Source organism: Harmonia axyridis, chromosome 1 (genome assembly GCF_914767665.1).
Source record: "Harmonia axyridis chromosome 1, icHarAxyr1.1, whole genome shotgun sequence".
Taxonomy (NCBI): domain Eukaryota; kingdom Metazoa; phylum Arthropoda; class Insecta; order Coleoptera; family Coccinellidae; genus Harmonia; species Harmonia axyridis.
In genome coordinates, this window is record NC_059501.1 from 64,660,592 (window position 1) to 64,681,264 (window position 20,673).

The 20,673-nt window shown below is 36.4% G+C and overlaps 1 protein-coding gene across 4 annotated transcripts in view; it reads left to right on the forward strand.

The window, feature by feature from the left end:
* Positions 1–20,673, forward strand: part of LOC123671110 — a 65,629-nt gene that overhangs the window by 43,638 nt on the left and 1,318 nt on the right. For 2 of the 4 annotated variants that reach the window (XM_045604794.1, XM_045604793.1), the window contains 2 exons: positions 1,726–3,563; positions 13,701–13,921. In XM_045604794.1, coding sequence (XP_045460750.1) covers positions 1,726–3,563; positions 13,701–13,921 — 2,059 coding nt within the window. Of the gene's footprint in view, positions 1–1,725; positions 3,564–12,763; positions 12,802–13,700; positions 13,922–20,673 lie in introns of those variants that run through there. The other 2 variants (XM_045604796.1, XM_045604795.1) reach the window with 2 other exon arrangements.

Consider the following 20,673-nt stretch of genomic DNA (forward strand, 5'->3'; position numbering starts at 1 on the left):
TTTATACAAGCACGTGCCCTATTTCTTATTTCTTCAGTTGATATATATACTAGTGGAATAAATTAAAGGATCAAAATAAAATTCGAAATTTTTAGCGGTTTTTCAAATGGCTGTATTTTTGATAACAATGGTCGTATCTCAATTTGAAAAGAAGTTTTTTGAAGCATAAAGTTTAAAGTTTAGAGATCTCATGAAGAAAAAATTTTTCAAGCTCCTTCAATTTCTTCAATTTTTTGAAAATTCGATCGAATAAAACAAAAAACCGTTCCATGGATTGAATTAGAATTCTCTGAGATTTTTGTGTTGATATTGAACTGTAAAACGCACACTCAACATTGAGGGTTTTTTCGATATTTTCAATTCAGCGCTAGATTATCTAAAAAGCCCCCCAAAAGCCCTATTTTTATCAATATTTCAAATTGGAGTAGAGAACGAAGAACATTTTTTTCCGAAAATACCATAGCTAGTTCTTATAGAGAATTCATTCAAGATTTCAAAACATCCCCTAAATTTTCTGTGTGAACATTGATTGGTGAGATATTGATGGTTAAAGACAAAAAGGTCCTTTTCAATTCAAAGTTCGATATTTCAGAGAGAAATGCTCGTATAGAAATTTTGAAAAAAGGATTTTGAAGCTGAATGAACAAGTTATATCATCCAGATAGTGATTAAGTTGGAAAAAAAAATTCCAAGTCTGTAGGCCAAGAATAAAAACTGAAAAAATTTCGCGGAAATTTTAGACACTGTATTCATTAGGATTGAGCGATACACGTTGCTTGAAAAATTTTTTCATCATGAGATCTCTAAACTTTAAACTTCATGCTTCAAAAAGCTTCTTTTCAAATTGAGATACGACCATTGTTAAGGAAAATACAGCCATTTGAAAAACCGCATAAAATTCTGATCCCTTAATTTATTCCCCTAGTGTACTTTCCGCCTGAACTTTACTCTGAGTCTTCTCGCTGCTTCGTCTATTCTAACGGTGTTAGATCCAGACTTGTCGCTGGCCGCGAAAATAATCCAAAATTATAATCCAATTTGTTCAACGTAGAAAAAATTGACGAAAAATGAAATAAGGTGAAAAGTCTTTCAAAAATCACAAGAAATGAAATATCCCACAAACTGTTGATTTTTGATTATAACTAAAAATGGCTCAAACGATAGCAAAGGAGTCATACAATCACGTCCTCTAAGGTTCTCATCCAATTTGGAAATACCCTGTATATACAGGGTAAGAAATTTAATCCGTAAATTTCCCATAGTTACGGCGTATTGATGAGTGAATATAATACTTGACGACGTGGTATAATCGTTTTGGTGTTTCGCCTCCTGCCATATTGTGATCATTTCCATAGTAACATTCTTGAACGTTCGCCAAAAAATAAAAGTCAAGCTCAGTGAAATGTCATTGAAATATCAAAATGCTTTTGTTATAGTTATTGAAATTATTCGTTATATAATCGTAACGAATACCACTCGAGCATAGACAAAATATTTCGATTATACGAATCTCTCCATTATACGAATCTCTCCACTCGAGCTGCGCTCTCGTGATGTTTCGCGAACTACATCTCGTGAATCGTTGTATAATCGAATATTATCTATGCTCTTGTGATACTATAACTGAATATATCATTACTTTGGTTCGAACTATCACCAAAAATATTTCAAGCTTTTTGTTCATACACTAACTGTATTGTAGGTATATTATGCATTTCATTTCAGATCAGAAAAAGTTGATGAAGTCTGAGAATCACGAAACCCAAGTGGAAATAGAGAATCGTGAAAGTGGAAAATCAATGTCCAAATATAATAATACACCCATCATAATAACTATTCAAGAAGATAAAAAAGAAGACCGTATTATTCAAACCAACAGTAATGATTTATATCCCAAGAAGTCTAATAATGAGTATATTTTTATTAATGGGCCCGTTTACTTGCTCAGACGATTTGTTGAGGAAAATCCCCACATATTGATTCGAGCTGAAACACCTCCTTGTCCCATTCCAGAAATTTGTTCGAAATCTTATAACAGCAAAAGCGGAAACGAAGACTCTTCGAGTCAGTCTGAGGTTGCAGATATCGACGAAGAAAAAGAACAAGTGACGAGTGAAGACGGGAAGGTAGAAAGCCAACACTCCGTAAATGTTGAAGTTCTTCTTTCAAAACTAACCAAGCTGGAGAAATGCATGAATTCGTCGGAAGAAGAAGACTTTCATTATTTCGAATTGAACGACGGCTGTGGCCAAAATGGCCTTCCAGATGGTGAAAAGACCAACCGTTTATGTGATAAACTTTGTCCCTACAAGTCTATTTGTAGTAAACTAAGGTTAGCTTCATCTGCGCTAGAGGCGAGCTGTTGGAACGACGAGTACGATCTGACTCCGCATAAAGATGAGGAAATACAGAATACCAGTGATTTTGTCCCAGTTATATCTCCATCAATGATTCGTGATTTCCTCACAACGAGGGAAATTCAAACAGATGATCTTCCGCACATTCCATTGATAGTAGGTGCAGTGCTCATAAGTCAGGATGGACCTTCCGATACAGACAACCCTGATCCAAAAACACCGGTGACCAATGACGAGTCTCAGATCGCGAGGATGCGATCAGAGCCAATAACGCAACCCACAACCGATTATTTCGAATTCGAGAAAGGAATGACCGAACCGACGAATTACAACATCCTACTGATGGCCACCAGCCACTCGGGGAATCCAGGCAGTTCTCAATCGAGAAGCGGCGAGAAGAGACTCCGGCAGAGTCAGGAAGGCAAGGGACCCGAAGTAGAAATACCTGGAGTGAGCTCCTACCAGACCAACGACACCTTGCCCACTTTAGGCTCGACTGCGACAGTCGAACGTACCAAACAATACTTGGAGATCGAGGAAGGAATGTACAGGAAGAGCGTGGCTCCTATGTTCGCGGTAATGGCTGACGAAAACGAGAACAGACATCTGCGTAGGGTGTCCATACTCAAGAACCCCATAGTTCAGGTACCGATGGAAAAGATCTTCAGCGACAATGACGACTCCAAGAAGAAGCAGGAATCGATAATTCGAACTGTCGAGGGTTTGAAAGAACGTCAAATATCCAGAGATCCCTATCTGGACAAGGTTCTGCAAGAGATCGAGAGCAGCAGGGAAACTAGAGCTCCCGATAGGATACTGAGTACGGAGGTATCCGAAAAATCCGAACATTTGGCCATGCCTGGTCCTTCCGCCTTGAAGCATACAGGACGAACTTCGTATTATCCACGTGATGAGAACACAAACGGCAACAGTACCGAGGACCTTACTTCTAAGATGATTTCGAGCAAGCAGAAAGATGGCGAGGCCGGAGGAGCTCTAAACAGTGGAATAAACTCGGAAGTCCCATCGGAACATTTTTTGACTCCTCTTGATGAGCAGTTGGAATTCACACCTAAACCGAGCCAGTTAATACAGATGGATGAGATCAGTGCCGGGTCGGAGTTTTTTAGGAGCTCCAAAGAGAAGAATGAAGCTGAAATTTCAGCTACCCTGGATAAGTTGGTTGAAACCCTGAAGAATCAGCAGGTGAATACCCATACTTTCATCACCACAATTTTCATTATATACAGGGTGGCCACTTTTTCAATGGGATTGTATTGGTAACTTTTGAACCATAAGAGTTAGAAGGTCGGTCAAATGAAGAAAAAGTTGCATGCATAGAAGCATTATCAAGCAGTTCAAACAAATCGAGATTATCAGGGCCGGTTAGTGAGATATCATAAGAAAAGTAAATTCTGTCATTTTGATTTTTCTTTTTTTCCCACTTTATTTCAAATATTATCAAAAAATGTTACAGGAATTTTTTATTCCACAATAAATTGTTCTCAATTTGACGTAATCAGATTTCGTATCCAACGTTTCGTGCTCTCTGGGCCACCCTCAACCTCATTTTTTTCAATACGGACCTGTATATTTTATGACACTTTTCGAAATAACTTTTAACGCTGAATTCAACGATATACCATACAATGTCATTCAAAGTGGATTTTCAGGTGATTTTGACCCTTATCCAAATTTCTTTGGGTCGGATCTGTATTACATTTCGGTACCTTTAGTTTAATTAACAACAAACAATACATTTCGATGAGAAAATCAACTTATTCATCTTGAACTAAATGGAACATATCAGAATTAAATCAAAAAACAAGTAATAATTATTTACATATTTCAATTCATAATAATTAAACGAATTATCATTTAATGAAAGAAAAATCGAATGATTATTCGAAAGTAAATGAAAATGAATGAAGTAAGTTTTCGAAATGTCCACTATTTTGTAAAATGCACTTAACGGTTCTGGAACCCATACTTCTTATACATTTGCTTATTTCGTTCTCTTGAATACCTTCCAATACATTCTCAATCTTCTCGCGAGAAATCACTATTGTTGGATTTGTCATTTGTTCCGTTGAAACAATTTACAGAATCGAACTTTATTTTGATATCATTACGATAAAAGTTTTGCAAGGCTTGGTATTCAAATTTGAAATCATTGTATTCGCGTCTCTTGACTATTTTATTAACAGCAGTTTTTGATAAATTGCATTCACTACAGATCCGACCCAAAGAAAATTGGATAAGGGTCAAAATCACCTGAAAATCAACTTTGAATGACATTGTATGATATATCGTTGAATTCAGCGTTGAAAGTTATTTCGAAAAGTGTCATAAAATATACAGGTCTGTATTGAAAAAAATGAGGTTGAAGGTGGCCCAGAGAGCACGAAACGTTGGATACGAAATCTGATTACGTCAAATTGTCAACAATTTATTGTCGAATAAAAAATTCCTGTAACATTTTTTGATAATATTTGAAATAAAGTGAGAAAAAAAGAAAAATCAAAATGACAGAATTTACTTTTTTTATGATATCTCAATAACCGGCCCTGATAATCTCGATTTGTTTGAACTGCTTGATAATGCTTCTATGCATGCAACTTTTTCTCCGTTTGACCGACCTTCTAACCCTTATGGTTTGAAAGTTACCAATACAATACCATTTAAAAAGTGGCCACCCTGTATATGTATATGTATATAAGTGGGGATTCTACAGCCTATGCCGCATCCCGCATTTCGTTCGCCATTTCTTTCTATCATTCCAGTCATCTTCATCAATAGCTCTATCTCTCATACTCTTTGTAATTCCTTCCTTGCACTGCGTTGTTGGTCTTCCTCTCCTTCTGCTTTGTGGTATGTACTCCAAAACTCTTTTCGGCCTTCGTGTACCGTCCATCCTCATAACGTGCCCGTACCATAGTAACTGTCTCGTTTCCACTCGTTCTGCCGTTGTAAGAACCCGCCCAGTTTTCCTTCTTATCTCTTCGTTTTTAATGTGATGCAATCTGGAAACTCCACAAGATCTTCTCAAGAAGTCCATCTCTACTGTGTCTATGGGTCTTATTTTTTTTTTCTGGAAGTTTCCAGCATTCACAGCCATAAGTTAAAATAGGTTCTACAACTGTCGTGTACATTGTCATTTTTGTTCGAAGTTTCATCCTGCCTGACCACAGTAAAGAGTTCAACAGGTGAACAACCCTCTTACCTTCCTGTGTCCTATTCAGATATGAAACTCCCCAAATATTTGAATTCTCTGCACCTTTTAAGCCCATGCACCTGCAAATCCAGATCTTCCTCCCTCGTGTCTCCTATCCTCAAATATTCCGTCTTACTCACATTCACACTTTTTTCATTAACAAATAAAAAGGAATAAGGACAGTCCCTCAAAGAGAAGTGCTAATCGTAGACACTTGTTTCGAGCTTTCGGCCCTCATCAGTACGGTGGAAAAGTTTAAGGCTGAGCAAAACTTGAAGGAAACCACAAACAAACAGAGTCCACAACAGAAGCCAGCCGTCCATTTGTGGTTTCAACAGGCCCAATGGGTTTTCGGACAACAACTAACATCACCACGTGGGAAGCTATATAATGGGTGACCACGGGAAGTATTTACATTTTGAAAACAGCAAAACGGTGTTAATTTTTTAAACAAAAAATTTATTTACTTTTCTGACATGTTTGTTAGGTTATGCCATTTAATTTAACTTGCAAAAATAATGTCAGGAAGCTGACGGCCGTCTTCTCTGATGCAGTTTTCAATTCTGTTGAGGAAGCACTGCCATACTAGCTGTAGTGTCTCCTCGGTGATTAGTGCCACCTCTTCACGAATTGCCTCCTTCAAATCTTCCAAATTACGAGGTTCTCCGGAGTCCTCACTGTTCGTGTAGCGCCTGGTGGTTTTTTCGCCATAATGTTGCCTGTGGTCCGAAAAATTGTAACCCATTTCATAATCGTTGGTCGGGTAGGTACAGCTCCATGCCCGTTAAAATGAATGCGAAAATCACGCTGCGCCGCTACCACTGAATTATTGTTTCTTACATAAGAATCGTACGTAAACACGCGATGTTGAATTGTCCACGGCTCCATTGCGACTGGAATACCTAAATGGCCACTGCTAAGGAGGTGAATGACCGCCCGCCCAACCCCCCTAATTTGCCAAGGCCGAGTACAGTCGCATCAAAAATGTAAATACTTCCCGTGGTCACCCTGTATATAGCCATTCCACATTGTTGTATTTTCTTCAGTCGGATGTCACGCAGGTAGCTTTAGCTTCTCACGTGGTGATGTTGGTTGTTGCCCGAAAACCCATTGGGTCTTCCTCCTGAAACCACAAATGGACGGCTGGCTTCTGTTTTTGACTCCGTTTTTTTGTTGATTCCTTCAAGTGTTGCTCATCCTAACACTTTTTCATCGTACTGATGGTCTACGGTTAGCACTTCTCTGTGAGGGACTGTCCTTATTCCTTTTTCTTTGTTTTATGAACAATTCCCCTCGTTAGCCATTTCACATTGTTATTTTCATTAACGTTTCACAGTTTCACTACCTTGTTGTCAGGCATACCCCCTCCACCCTGTTTAGTCTGTTACAACGTTTAATGTCTGTTCAAAAAAAAAACAAATAAGCAATAGCATACATCGATTTTAGTGGCTCTTAACTGACCAATATGCTTCTTTTACTTTGTGAAAATATGTCAAAGTTTGTGCTATTTATCTCAATCGCAATAAGGTCAACATTTAATTTGATATTTTGTTCAATGTGAATTACCTGTTTTCTAGTTAAGGATTTCCTTTATTTGGATGTGTCAGGTTACTTTTATATACAGGGTGGCCACTTTTTCAATGGGATTGTATTGGTAACTTTTAAACCATAAGAGTTAGAAGGTCGGTCAAATGGAGAAAAAGTTGCATGCATAGAAGCATTAAGCATTATCAATCAGTTCCAACAAATCGAGATTATCAGGGCCGGTTATTGAGATATCGTAAGAAAAGTAAATTCTGTCATTTTGATTTTTCTTTTTTTCCCACTTTATTTCGAATATTATCAAAAAATGTTACAGGAATTTTTTATTCGACAGTAAATTGTTCTCAATTTGACGTAATCAGATTTCGTATCCAACGTTTCGTGCTCTCTGGGCCACCCTCAACCTCATTTTTTAATTCGTCATATGACGTTCGTAGCGTAAACACGGGACGAACTAGCTCCGCTAAATATATTTGTACTATAAGATTGAGCCGCTGCTCTGGAAAAATTCTTCATAATTTGTTTCGATATCTTTTGTAAATCTTTTTTGGAATTGAACATGGGAGGAACAAGAAAAAACCCATCGAACGAGACACCGTCGGATCTTACTGAAAGAATGACTAAAATTGAAGCAAAACTACAGCAAGGTCTCGAAAAATTACGCAAGGACTATATCGACCACAATGCAACAGGATCATCTAGCCCATCAGTTTTTGAGGAAAAATTGAAAAGCTTCGAATATGAAATCAGAGCTGAAATAAAAAGGATGAATGAAAATATACTACTTATTCAATCAAAAGTGAGTAAAAATGAACGTAACATAAATAAGATCATGCATGGAAATAACAACAAGAAACTCTTATTTCGTGGAATTCCTGAAAATAATGGAAGATTAGACATCAAGGAAGACTTGTTAAGTATGATTCATAAAAATCTGGGCGTAAATATCGATAAAAACGAAATCGCCTCCTGTTATCGCCTGAAAAGAAAGAACAACAAACAAGAAGAGAACAGACCATCACCTTTGATAGTTGAATTCGTCACCCAGTGGCGGCGTGATGAAATATTCTATAATAAAAGTCGACTCAAAGGGAAAAATATAATGGTGTGTGAAATGCTGTCAACTGAAAATTATAGTCTCCTTCTGAAAGTGAGAGAGAAATTCAAGAACAAATCATGGACCGATCGAGGAAGAATTCTAGTCTTTCATAACAACCGAAAGATCCAGATCGCCGATGAAAAGCAGCTAGAAGAGTTGGTGAATTGAGGGCGGAGCGGTATCTATGTGAGCGTATACTTTTCGTTTTCTCTATTGCTCATATTTTATATTAGGTTTTTTTTTTTTTTGTAAAGCTCTCTCTCATTTCTAATAACTAGTCATTCAAGTTTTCGATTAATTCTGATAAATTTCTTTTAGTAGCACTCAGTGAGAAATCTTTGTGCCTCTTTCTCTGGATTTTTCTTTTTTTTTGTTTTACTCATCACTCTTATGAATGTTTACTTTAAATTCTTATAATACACTCTGCTAACTCTATTCCCGATGAAAACTGCTCAAAATTTAAGAATAGGTCACATTAATATTAGATCTCTTACTCCAAACCTTTCTGACTTCGATCAATTCGTGAACTCTGAGAATTTTGATTTTATTGGCATATCTGAAACATGGCTTAATGATAATTCATTAGACACGAATGTAGGGGTTTATGGATATCACGGTATTTTCCAGAACAGAAAAAGTAGGGGAGGAGGAGTTGGCTTATTCATAAAACAAGGTTATAAATTCACGCGGATGGAAAATGAACTAACAAGTAATGAACACTTCGAGCAAATATGGATTAAGGTTCAGATGGGCAAGAGTGAATTCATTCTGGGATGTATTTATAAACCCCCTCATTACAGACAATCTGATTTTCTAGTTGAATTTGACGACATCTTATCATCCTTTGTACCTCTTTGTGATAGAATATGCTGCGTTGGCGATTTCAATATAGACTACATGGATTCCCTATCGAAGGAAGTTATGGAGTTCAATTCTGTGTTGGAATCGGCGAATCTTTCTCAGATAGTTCCACACCCCACTAGAATAACTACACAAAGTAGCTCCTTAATAGATCTTATTATAATTTCTAATAACATTAAGATATTCGAATGTGACACTTTGCCATTCCAGTTCTCGGATCATGAATTTATTTATTGTGAGGTAGAAATACCTAGTATAACTAAAGTTATTAAATATAAAGAGGTCAGGAACTGGAGTGATATTAATATCAGCCAATTTGAACAAGACCTAAAATCTATCCCATGGCGGAATATATATGACATGAATGATATAGATAGGAAGGTTGATTTTATAACTGAGAGTTTGAATATTTTATTGGATCTACATGCGCCAAAAAGAACAGTAAGACTAACTAAACGTAACAGGCAACCTTGGTTGAAGAACGTCATTAATCTGATAAAAATGCGTAATAAAGCGCTTAGTAAATATAAAAAATGCCGTTCTGATACTAATAGAGCTTATTACAAATCACTTAGGAACTTAACATCATCAACAATCAAAAAAGAAAAAAAAGCATTTCTCGATAATAAATTTTCAACATCTAATAACTTCTGGCATGATTTGAAATACTATTGTGGTGACAGCGAGGATAATCTTAAAACTATTCCAGAAAACCTAAAAAAACCTGACGAAATCAATCAATATTTCATCTCCTCAATCCCTCAAACCACAAGAAACTTAGATCAAACAATTGCATATTATTCAAGTAACAAGAGAGAAAATTTGACTTCTGTACTGAAATTCGAGATTGTAACGGAAATTGAGATCCTCAAAATTATCAGCCAAATCAAATCCAAGGCATGCGGTTTAGATGAAATAGGAATGTATACTATCCATCTATGCTGTCCTTTCATCCTTCCTTATTTGACTCATACTATTAATTTCTGCATCACAAAATCTATATATCCAAAATCATGGAAGAAAGCCCTTCTAATTCCGAAACCTAAGGTGAACATGCCCAATGAGTATAAAGATCTCAGACCTATCAGCATTCTCCCATGCCTATCTAAAATCCTAGAGAAGGTAATTAATGGACAACTTCTAAACTACATAACCTCAAATAACATACTACCAGAAACGCAATCTGGATTTCGTAAGGATCACAGCTGCTCTACTGCGCTATCTGATATCGTAGATGATATAGTTCGAGCAGCCGACAATAACCAGTATACCATGCTGGTGTTGTTGGATTACACTCGAGCTTTTGATACTTTGGATCGTTCAGTATTGTTAGCAATGCTCCACTATATCGGACTGGACGAGGGCGCAGTCCAGTTCTTCAGAAGCTACTTTGAGGGAACATCACAGAGGGTAATAATCGATAACACCGTATCGCAGGATCTGATAACCACAACCGGCGTAATGCAGGGCTCAATCTTAGGCCCCGCTTTATATGCCATTTATACCTCAGGGCAAAACTGCTGCTTTAAAAAATCAAAAGTACATTATTACGCTGACGATACTCAAGTATACTTGTCATTCAACAGGGAAAATGCTCATGACACATGTGAAACAATGAATCGCGAACTCTCTGAATTGAGCAAGAACTCATTGGATCACAATTTATTTCTAAACCCAGAGAAGTGTTGTGTTATGTTGTTCGGTCCAAGGAGTCATTTTCAAGATATCAAGAAAATGATAAAAATAAAAATAGGAGATAATTTGCTGAAAATAGAAGACGCCAAACGAAATCTAGGACTTACATTTGATTCAAATTTAAGGTTCGATAAACATGTTTCCAGTTGTATTCAACGTGCTCGGTATAAACTAAGAACGATATACAATAATCGCCATTTCATCCCGGAAAAATTGAAGAAACTATTATGCGATTCTCTTGTTCTATCAACCTTCAACTACGCCGATGTTGTCTATGGCAATTGCCTCACTAGTGCTCAGAGACTGAGAATTCAGAGGGTTCAGAATTCATGTCTGCGCTTCATTTATGGTATCCGAAAATACGAAAGAATATCGCATAAATTAAAAGACATTAGTTGGCTCAATATGGATTATCGCCGTAAATATCACGCTGCATGTTTTTATCATAAAATCCTGGTAAATAAAGTACCTAAATATCTCTACCGAAAAATAATCTACAGAAGTCATGTACACAATATAAATGTACGAAGTAGAGGTTTAATAACACCACCGGCGCATAGGACGACTTTTTTCCAGAGGTGTTTCACGTACAACATCGCTTCTGTGTACAATGCCCTTCCTTCTCAACTAAAAATATTGAACCTGCAAAAATTCAAGTCCAGTATTTTTTCTCATTACCAACTTGAGCAGAATCGAATTTGAAGGACTGAATTGTGTATTTAAATAGTCCTAACCAAATGAAAGAGAGAGAGAGAGAGAGAGAGAGTTATTGTAAATATTATATATGTATAAATTTTCTAATGTAATTAGACGTCTCAGGTTGTTTTATACCAATGGAATTTGTTATATTTTGTTTAGGTTGAGTTGAACAGAAGATGTACTTAGGTGCATCACTGGACTCCGCCTATTCTCACATTTTCGAGGTTATTTTTTTTCTTTGTAAAATTATTTGTATTGATCTTGTTTTGTGGGAATAAAGTCAATTATTATTATTATTATTATTATTATTATTATGAAATGAAATATGTAAACAATTATTACTTGTTTCTTGATTTGATTCTAATATGTTCCATTTAGTTCAAGATGAGTAAGTTGATTTTCTCATCGAAATGTATTGCTTGTTGTTAATTAAACTAAAGGTACCGAAATGTAATACAGATCCGACCCAAAGAAATTCGGATAAGGGTCAAAATCACCTGAAAATCAACTTTGAATGACATTGTACGATATATCGTTGAATTCAGCGTTAAAAGTTATTTCGAAAAGTGTCATAAAATATACAATGAGGTTGAGGGTGGCCCAGAGAAACGTTGGATACGAAATCTGATTACGTCGAATTGAGAACAATTTACTGTCGAATAAAAAATTCCTGTAACATTTTTTGATAATATTCAAAATAAAGTGGGAAAAAAAGAAAAATCAAAATGACAGAATTTACTTTTCTAATGATATCTCAATAACCGGCCCTGATAATCTCAATTTGTTTGAACTGCTTGATAATGCTTCTATGCATACAACTTTTTCTCCATTTGACCGACCTTCTAACTCTTATGGTTTAAAAGTTACCAATACAATCCCATTGAAAAAGTGGCCACCCTGTATACAGGTGGGCCACGGTACCCTAGACTTAGACGGAGAACGAAAGGTACGATTTTATTGAAAATTTTGTTTCTTGGGTAGAAACCACTGGACTATCGATCTAAAATATTTTCAGCGCTGCTGTGTGGCTGCTTTTATCGAAAAGTTCTAACAACTTCGATATTTCAAATAGAACACCCTGTTTATCTTGAAAATAATTGGTGTTAAGGCTGTTAAGTATGATTTGAATGGTGATATTGCAGAAAAAAATAGTAAATTTCTAATATAAATTTGCCTGCAACTTTCGATTTCCATAAATTATGTATGGCAAAATTATTTTAAAAACTTCCAAATCCCTTCTTAATTTTCCAAAAAAATTTTCGTTATAATGTAGATACTATAATTTTGTTTCAGCAGATTCTGATTTGAAAGGGGAAGGAAGCAAAAATAGGAAAGTAAGGAATTGAATATTTGTTGTTGCAATTAAACTAAAAATTTCAGTAGAGAATGTATTCATAACTTATGTTTGAAATGACATCCCCCATTTCTTATACAAGCACATGCCCTTTTTTTTATTTCTTCAGTTGATAATGTCCGCCTGTCTTTTCGCTGCTTCGTCTATTCTAACGGTGTTGAATCCGGACTTTTCGCTGGCCTCAAAAATAAATAATCCAAAATTATGATCAAATTTGTTCAACGTAGAAAAATTGACAAAAAATTATGCAAAGTGTTCAATCTTTTGAAAATCATAAGAACTAAAATATCTCGCAAACTGTTGATTTTTGCTTATCACTAAATATGGCTCAAACGAGTCATACTTACACGACCTTAAAGGTTCACGTACAATTTGGAAATACCCAAGATGTTGAAAGAAATTTAAGAAAAAACTTCATGAACGAATGTTATGAACGTTTCAATTTTTGAGATACAGAGGATAAACAGTCGGGACTAGTTTTTTTTGTTACCACTGTGCTAGTATTGTAGATTTCATCAAAAAAATTGCTGCACGTCTTTAATGTTTCAAAAAACATTCTTTGGAGTATAATGTTATTATTTCTGCCAGTGACTTCCTTAAGTATTTTACATTCACTCTATCCAAAGAAAATTTTGATTCTTCATTGCTTCTTCTTGGAATACAATTATTTCCACAGTTTTCATCCATTTTCGAGCATTTTACTTTAGAATCGAATGGAAATTGAAATGATTTTTCTCTCTTCAGAAAATTAACTTTATTTGTTCAGAAGTTTCATTTTAATAACTGAATTCACTTTAGGAAAAAATAATATTTACAAAATATTTATTCGGTTGTTCGTTGTTGTGATTGTTTATCAATGAACGATACGATACTTTACAGGAAAACGATGAAGAATTACAAGAGAAAAACGATGAATTTGAAGAGAAAAAGAAGCCTGACACCTCGAGTCGTAGGCATCCAATTATATGTTGCGGTTTGTGCAAAAAAAAGAAAGCATCTTCTGCTCTACCCTACAATGAACCCCTACAGATGAATACTTTTTCTGAGCAAGACTATAAGGCAAAAAGTGAAGCTTTCGAATTGGCTCTCGCCAGCTTAGGGTAAAATTTATAAAAAATTATGTTATAGTATAGAGGCCACACTCTGCAGACAAAACTACAGTGACCATGTTTCCACATTGGCGATATAGTTGATTCGAATTTCTATTGGTTAATCACGATAGCGAGGTATAAATAAGGCATAATCGCAACAAACACCTACGGATATGACAATTCCAGTCAAGGTTTTTCATTGGTAAATGTACAGGGTGGGCAAATAAGCGAGGTAAGCGGCTATATCTCAGGATCCACTCATCGTAGAGACTTGCGGTAAAAAATTTTACGACTAAAGTGTACAAGAAAACACACTGGAAATTGTTTTGAAGTTCATACCTCTACCGCTAGGAGGCGTAGTAGATAGTCGAGTAGATAAATGAATTTTACTCGAAAATGTTTCATATGAAGTTGAAGAGAAAATATCATCACAGTATTCCTTGAAAAATTCTCTATCTTTTTGAATTGTCACTTTCGATTTTACGACATCAAATAAGGGTAGGTGAAAGGGAGAAATCTGACTGATTGAAACGCCTGTAACTTCAGTTTGGCTCAACATTTTTGAGCAAATTAGATCTCGTCTGAAAGATAATATCTTGTTGATTGAGGACAAAATATAGTCATGAATCATGATAAATTTGTTTTTGCTGCTTTCGATAGGGGGCGCTGAGTCAGAAGTTCATTGTTTCGTTCATTTTACTCCGAAATTTCAAATGTAATGATAGGATTTTCTTAACAGAAACAGAAATTCCATCAAATTTGCATTAAAAATCCAGAAGGTCGCAAAGCGTTAATTTAAAACCTTCTGAAATTATGGCCGAAAGAAGATATTCTTCAACTGATGCACTGCGAAAAACCAAATTGTTTCTTTCAGTTCTGACAGAAACAGAAATCCCATCAAATTTGTATGAAAAAACCAAAAGGTCGCAAAGCGATAGCTTCAGGCGTTCAATAATAATAATAATAATAATAATAAGATCTTTATTTTCAACAGGTAAACACCCAATTACAGAAAATAATTAACCAAGTAATAAAAAAACCAAGCTACAGTGCAAAATGAGATGAAAAAAAACAAAAAAAATACAGAAATGAACCGACAATATCGATTCACAATAATCTAAATTAGCTTCAATACATGACACATCAAAAATCAACACTGATAACCAATATAATATCTCAAGAGCAAGAAGATAACCGTATACCAAAAATACAAAAAAAAATACAATCATATACATTCAATCTAACCCCGTTACATATTTATCGACAATAAACGCCAACGAATCAAAGTGAATGTCACACTCTCTCGCAACTGAGTTGAAAGTAGACTCCATGAACCAAATGGGGGACTGTATCAAAGAATTGGTCCTGAGTGTCTCCAAGTGGAATAACTCCACCGCACGGGACGCAGGTCTTGGAACGCGGAATCCCAAAGCAGCCAGAAGAGGTGGGCAATCTATACTGTTGTGCAGTAATTTGTATAGGAATCTGAGACACAAAATTCCTCTCCTATCCCGCAGCGAAACCACATTGAATCGACGTAACAATGCACCATGGTCGAATCCTCTTGGTGGATAAACCCTATCCTCCCTCCAAACTAAGAATTTCAAAAACCTTCTCTGAACGGCCTCAAGGTGGTATTGATGGCAAAAATAAACAGGATGCCAAATAATGCCGCCATACTCCAACTTGCTTCGGATGAGTGAATGAAAGAGACTCAAAAATGTTGAAGTATTGCTGAAATATTTTCCATTACGAGCAATGAATCCATATGTTCTCGAAGCAGATGAAATGAGTTGGGAGATATGTGGAATGAAAGTAAACTTCTGATCAAAAACCACACCAAGGTCTTTCACACCATCAACTCGAGATAGAACTTGATCCCCGACGAAATATTCATATCTCAGCATATCTTTTTTCCTTGTGTAGGTAACAACACTACACTTTGAAACATTCAAACTCAAAAGATTATCCCCACACCACTTGGCAACACTATCCAGCTCGAGCTGAAGTTGAACACAGTCTTCCAGTGACTGAATTTTATAATATAATTTTAAATCGTCCGCGAACATCAGATGCAGCAATTCAAGATCATCCATCAGATCATTCACAAACAAAATGAATAGGAGGGGCCCAAGGTTGGAGCCCTGAGGTATTCCAGAAGTGGGTATAAACTCAGATGACCGTACACCCTCCAGCTGGACGAACTGACGTCGATCAACCAGGTACGAACGAAACAGTTTGACAAGGCTCTCGGAAAAGCTAAACTTATTGTATAATTTCGTTATAAGATGATCATGTGCAACCTTGTCAAAAGCCTTCTGAAAGTCTGTGTATACTGTATCCACCTGTCCACCGGAATCGAGCACTTCGCAAATATACTGGGAAAATACCGTCAAATTGCTTGCGCAAGATCTCCTCGCCATGAACCCATGCTGCTCAATCTTAATATGACTCCTTATGGCTGGAGAAATATTATTGTAGACAATAATTTCAAATAATTTGGAGAGGTTGGACAGAATAGAAATTGGTCTGTAGTTACAAACAACCGAAGAGTCCCCTTTCTTCAAGACTGGTACAATCTTGGCCAGCTTCCATGTTTTAGGAAAGGTGGCCTCGCTCAAGATGAGATTGAATATATGTTCCAATGGATGCGACAGCGCACAAATATAATCCTTTACAATAAAACTTGGTATTCCATCAGGACCAGATGTAAGTTTATTAGAGAGTTTCTTGGCAGCGACAATTATTTGGTCTTGTGTTATTGAGTTAATTCGAATCGCATCCTGACTACTATATATATCGTATATATCAAATTCATCACGGTCCACAACAGGATCATATACCGAACTAAAATATTCCGCAAAGACATTAGCGATAGACGTGGGCCCACTATAAATTTCTCCGCTCTGTCTCATCTCACCAGGAATTCTGGAGTTACCCTTCTTCTCATTAATAAAAGACCAGAAGGAGGAGGGATCCTGTGTAATCTTATCCTCCGAGCTTTGAATGAAGTTCTTATAAGCCAAGCCAATGTCACGTTTGACGGTCTTTCTCAACTCTCTGTATTTCCTCAGATAGAACTCATCTCCATACCTCCTGAAATTACTTAGAGATTTTTCCTTCTTTAAGATGTTGTTAATAATAGTCGAGTTGAAGTAAGAAGGAAAACGTCTTTTTCTCTTGATCTTAAAAGGCACAGTTTGCAAAAATATATTATTCAATATGGCATAAAAACTACAACATGCCACATTGACATCCTGGGTCGACTCAAATACATCATCCCAAGTGGTATCCAATATCATCTGGTACATGAGCGGAAAATTAGCCTTACGAAAATTGAACTCTCTGGTATCCACAGAGTTCACTCCCATGGACGAAATACGTTCTGACATACAGGACACGCAGAAATGAATCGGAGGATGTTGTGGATCAACATTCACCAAAGAAAATGCGTCCAGAGAGACGTGACATGGAACATTTGAAAACACCAGATCTAGCAGCCTTCCATTATTATTAACCAAATTATTGTATTGATCAAGGTTGATAATCTCCGCCATCACTCCCAAGGCTACACACTTCCCATCCGAAGGAGGGTTGCTCACAAACTGAGGTGCATTGAAATCACCAATAATTAACAGTTTCTTATCTAAAATTATTTGAATAGTCGAAAGACAGCTTAAAAATGAATCATATGTTACCAAATCAACTTGAGGGGGTATATAAACAACAATAATAAGTAATGTCAGTGATCTAAATCTAATTTTACAGCCAATTAAATCTATAGATGGAACTAAAGTACGCAGCATAGATAAGTCAATGCACTCCGATGAGTGCCTGCCATGTACAGCGACGAGAACTCCACCTCCGGTAGTACACCCCGTCGAATGAAGATCTCTATCACACCTGTAGACGGAGTAATCACTCGGAAAAAGCTCCGAGTTGAAAACCCCACTGTTCAACCACGTTTCACTGAAACAAATCACATCAAAATCACACAACAAGTCATTTGTCTTTGTATTAAGCCCACGCACATTTTGGTAAAAGCAGTTGATCCCAAATTGACTGCAATCGGGCGAGGTCAGTTTCCCTGAGGTACAATTGTTGGAACCCCATGTACGAACTTCAACTGTATACTCTCTCCGTCAGCTCTACGTTTCTCCAAATCAGATTTGACTTTTTGATAGAATAATTGCTGTCGAGATGTTTCATCTGATGAAATTGAGAGATGTGAATATTGAGGACTTTTTCTGAGATTCTTCGAATTTTTCAGAACAGATCGTACATGAGCAGCATTTGAAAGAGTTATTTTCACAGGTCTAGGCTTATTTGTAGTTCTATTAGGCTTACCAATTCGCATTATTTTCAGGCTACTCACATTAGAGACATCTTTCGATAAATAGGTTATGACCTCTGTAACCTTATGATTATCTTGAACTCTAGATTCCTCCCCTGAAATATTAGATGGCTGCTCTTGCAGACCGAAAAGAACGATGTTGTTCTTACGTTGTTGACGATTATCGAACTCTAACATTATCTGCTCAAAAGTTTCGTCACTCAACATAGTGTTGGCATCACACTGAACACTCTCCAATGCAATCTTGAGATCCTTAACCTCCTGCTGAAGCGCCACAATAACTCCCTTCAATGAATTTAAATCATTTCCCATCCTCTCGCAGCTCTTACACGACCATGAAATGGCTTTTTTCGAGTTAACAACTAGAACTTCAGAGGCACTCATACCGGTACAGGAATTACCGAAAGTGTTGCGACAAATATTGCAGGTAACAATCAAATGTTCCGCGAAAGATTGTTTGCAGCAGAAGCACACTTTGCCAGCCATCGCAAAAAACTGTTTTCCAGGAACACAGCAAAAAGGAAGGGAAAAAAAAGGACGAAAAAAAACAAGGACACACGCTTCACTCCTCTGTGGCCCGTCAGGGAAGCTCAAACTTGACACACAGAAAAAAGGCCACGGATGGAACAGGTGAAAAACACAGCTAAGACAATTAGTGGATATTTGAAGGAGCGTGTGTGGTTTCCTTTATCAAGGGAACTCCCAATATCAGTCAGATGTTCGACTTAATGATGAGGAGCCCTGAGGTAAATAAACAAATGAAATCACGCCCAAAGAAGTGCGGACAAAATCGTTCAGGGAATAATGTGCAACCTCAAAAATGTTATACGAAGTGTACTTACAGCAGGCATATACTTTTCCAGATTCTAAAATAACAACACTTAACTTTGCGAATAATATATATATCAGAACAGTGTAATATACGTGTGCATAGGCGTTCTGGAGATATGGCCGAAAAAAGATGTTCTTCAACTGATGCACTGAAAAACTAAGTTGTGTCTTTTTTCGGCCATATCTCCAGAACGCCTGAAGCTATCGCTTTGCGTCCTTTTGGTTTTTTCATACAAATTTGATGGGATTTCTGTTTCTGTCAGAACTGAAAGACACAATTTGGTTTTTCGCAGTGCATCGGTTGCAGAATATCTTTTTTCGGCCATTACTTCAGAAGGTTTGAAATTAACGCTTTGCGACCTTCAGGTTTTTTCATGCAAATTTGATGGAATTTCTGTTTCTGTTAAGAAAATCCTATCAGTATATTTGAAATTTCGGAGTAAAATGAACAAAACAACGAACTTCTGACTTAGCGCCCCCTTTCGAAAGCAGCAAAAACAAATTCATCATGACTATATTTTGTCCTCAATCAACAAGATATTATCTCTCAGACGAGAACTAATTTGCTCAAAAATGTTGAACCAAACTGAAGTTACAGGCGTTTCAATCAGTCAGATTTATCCCTTTCACCTACCCTTATTTGATGTCGTAAAATCGAAAGTGACAATTCAAAAAGATAGAGAATTTTACAAGGAATACTGTGATAATATTTTCTCTTCAACTTCATATGAAACATTTTCGAATAAAATTCATTTATCTACTCGACGGTAGCTATTACGCCCCCTAGCGGTAGAGGTATGAACTTCAAAACAATTTCCAGTGTGTTCTCTTGTATACTTTAGTCGTAAAATTTTTTACCGCAAGTCTCTACGATGAGTGGATCCTGAGATATAGCCGCTTACCTCGCTTATTTGCCCACCCTGTACATACGTTAACCTGAGTTAGAGCTACCCTAGACGAATTCAAAAAATCTATATATGATAGGTCTAATCTAGCCGAGATACAGGGTGGTTTATGAATTCACCAATATTTTCAATTTCATATAACTTTCGAACCACCAAGTATGTGAAATTTCAAGAAATATTCTACAAAATATGTTTTTTTCAAAGCGATTAAAAAAATATTCTTATTTTACTAAGAAACCGATGAAATTACGTTAAATGTGCCCAAAGTAAAAATTATGCAGATTTTTATAATTTATTTATAAATGTCAATTTCATTAAAATAGGACCTGAGTTATGTCTAATCTTGTATAGTAATAGAAGTAGACTAGGTATTCTAGTTTGTGTTGTCAATCCTTCGGTAGCTTAGGTACCGATGAACTTACTCATTTTAATCTATGTGTGCGTATTCATTTGATTCGTAATAAGAATGGGTTTTGGTTGTTTTCGAATGAAGTATCATCATACTCATGTTTACCGCCATTTATGTAAAATAATTAGATTAATTACATTTTATTTAGATTTAATTAAGGAGTTTACGTTTCACTGCGACCTAATGGTCTATTGTGCCTTTCATCATGGAGCTATTCTCTCCATAAAGTGATCTACAGCTCGCCTTCCGGTTCCAGAGTTCT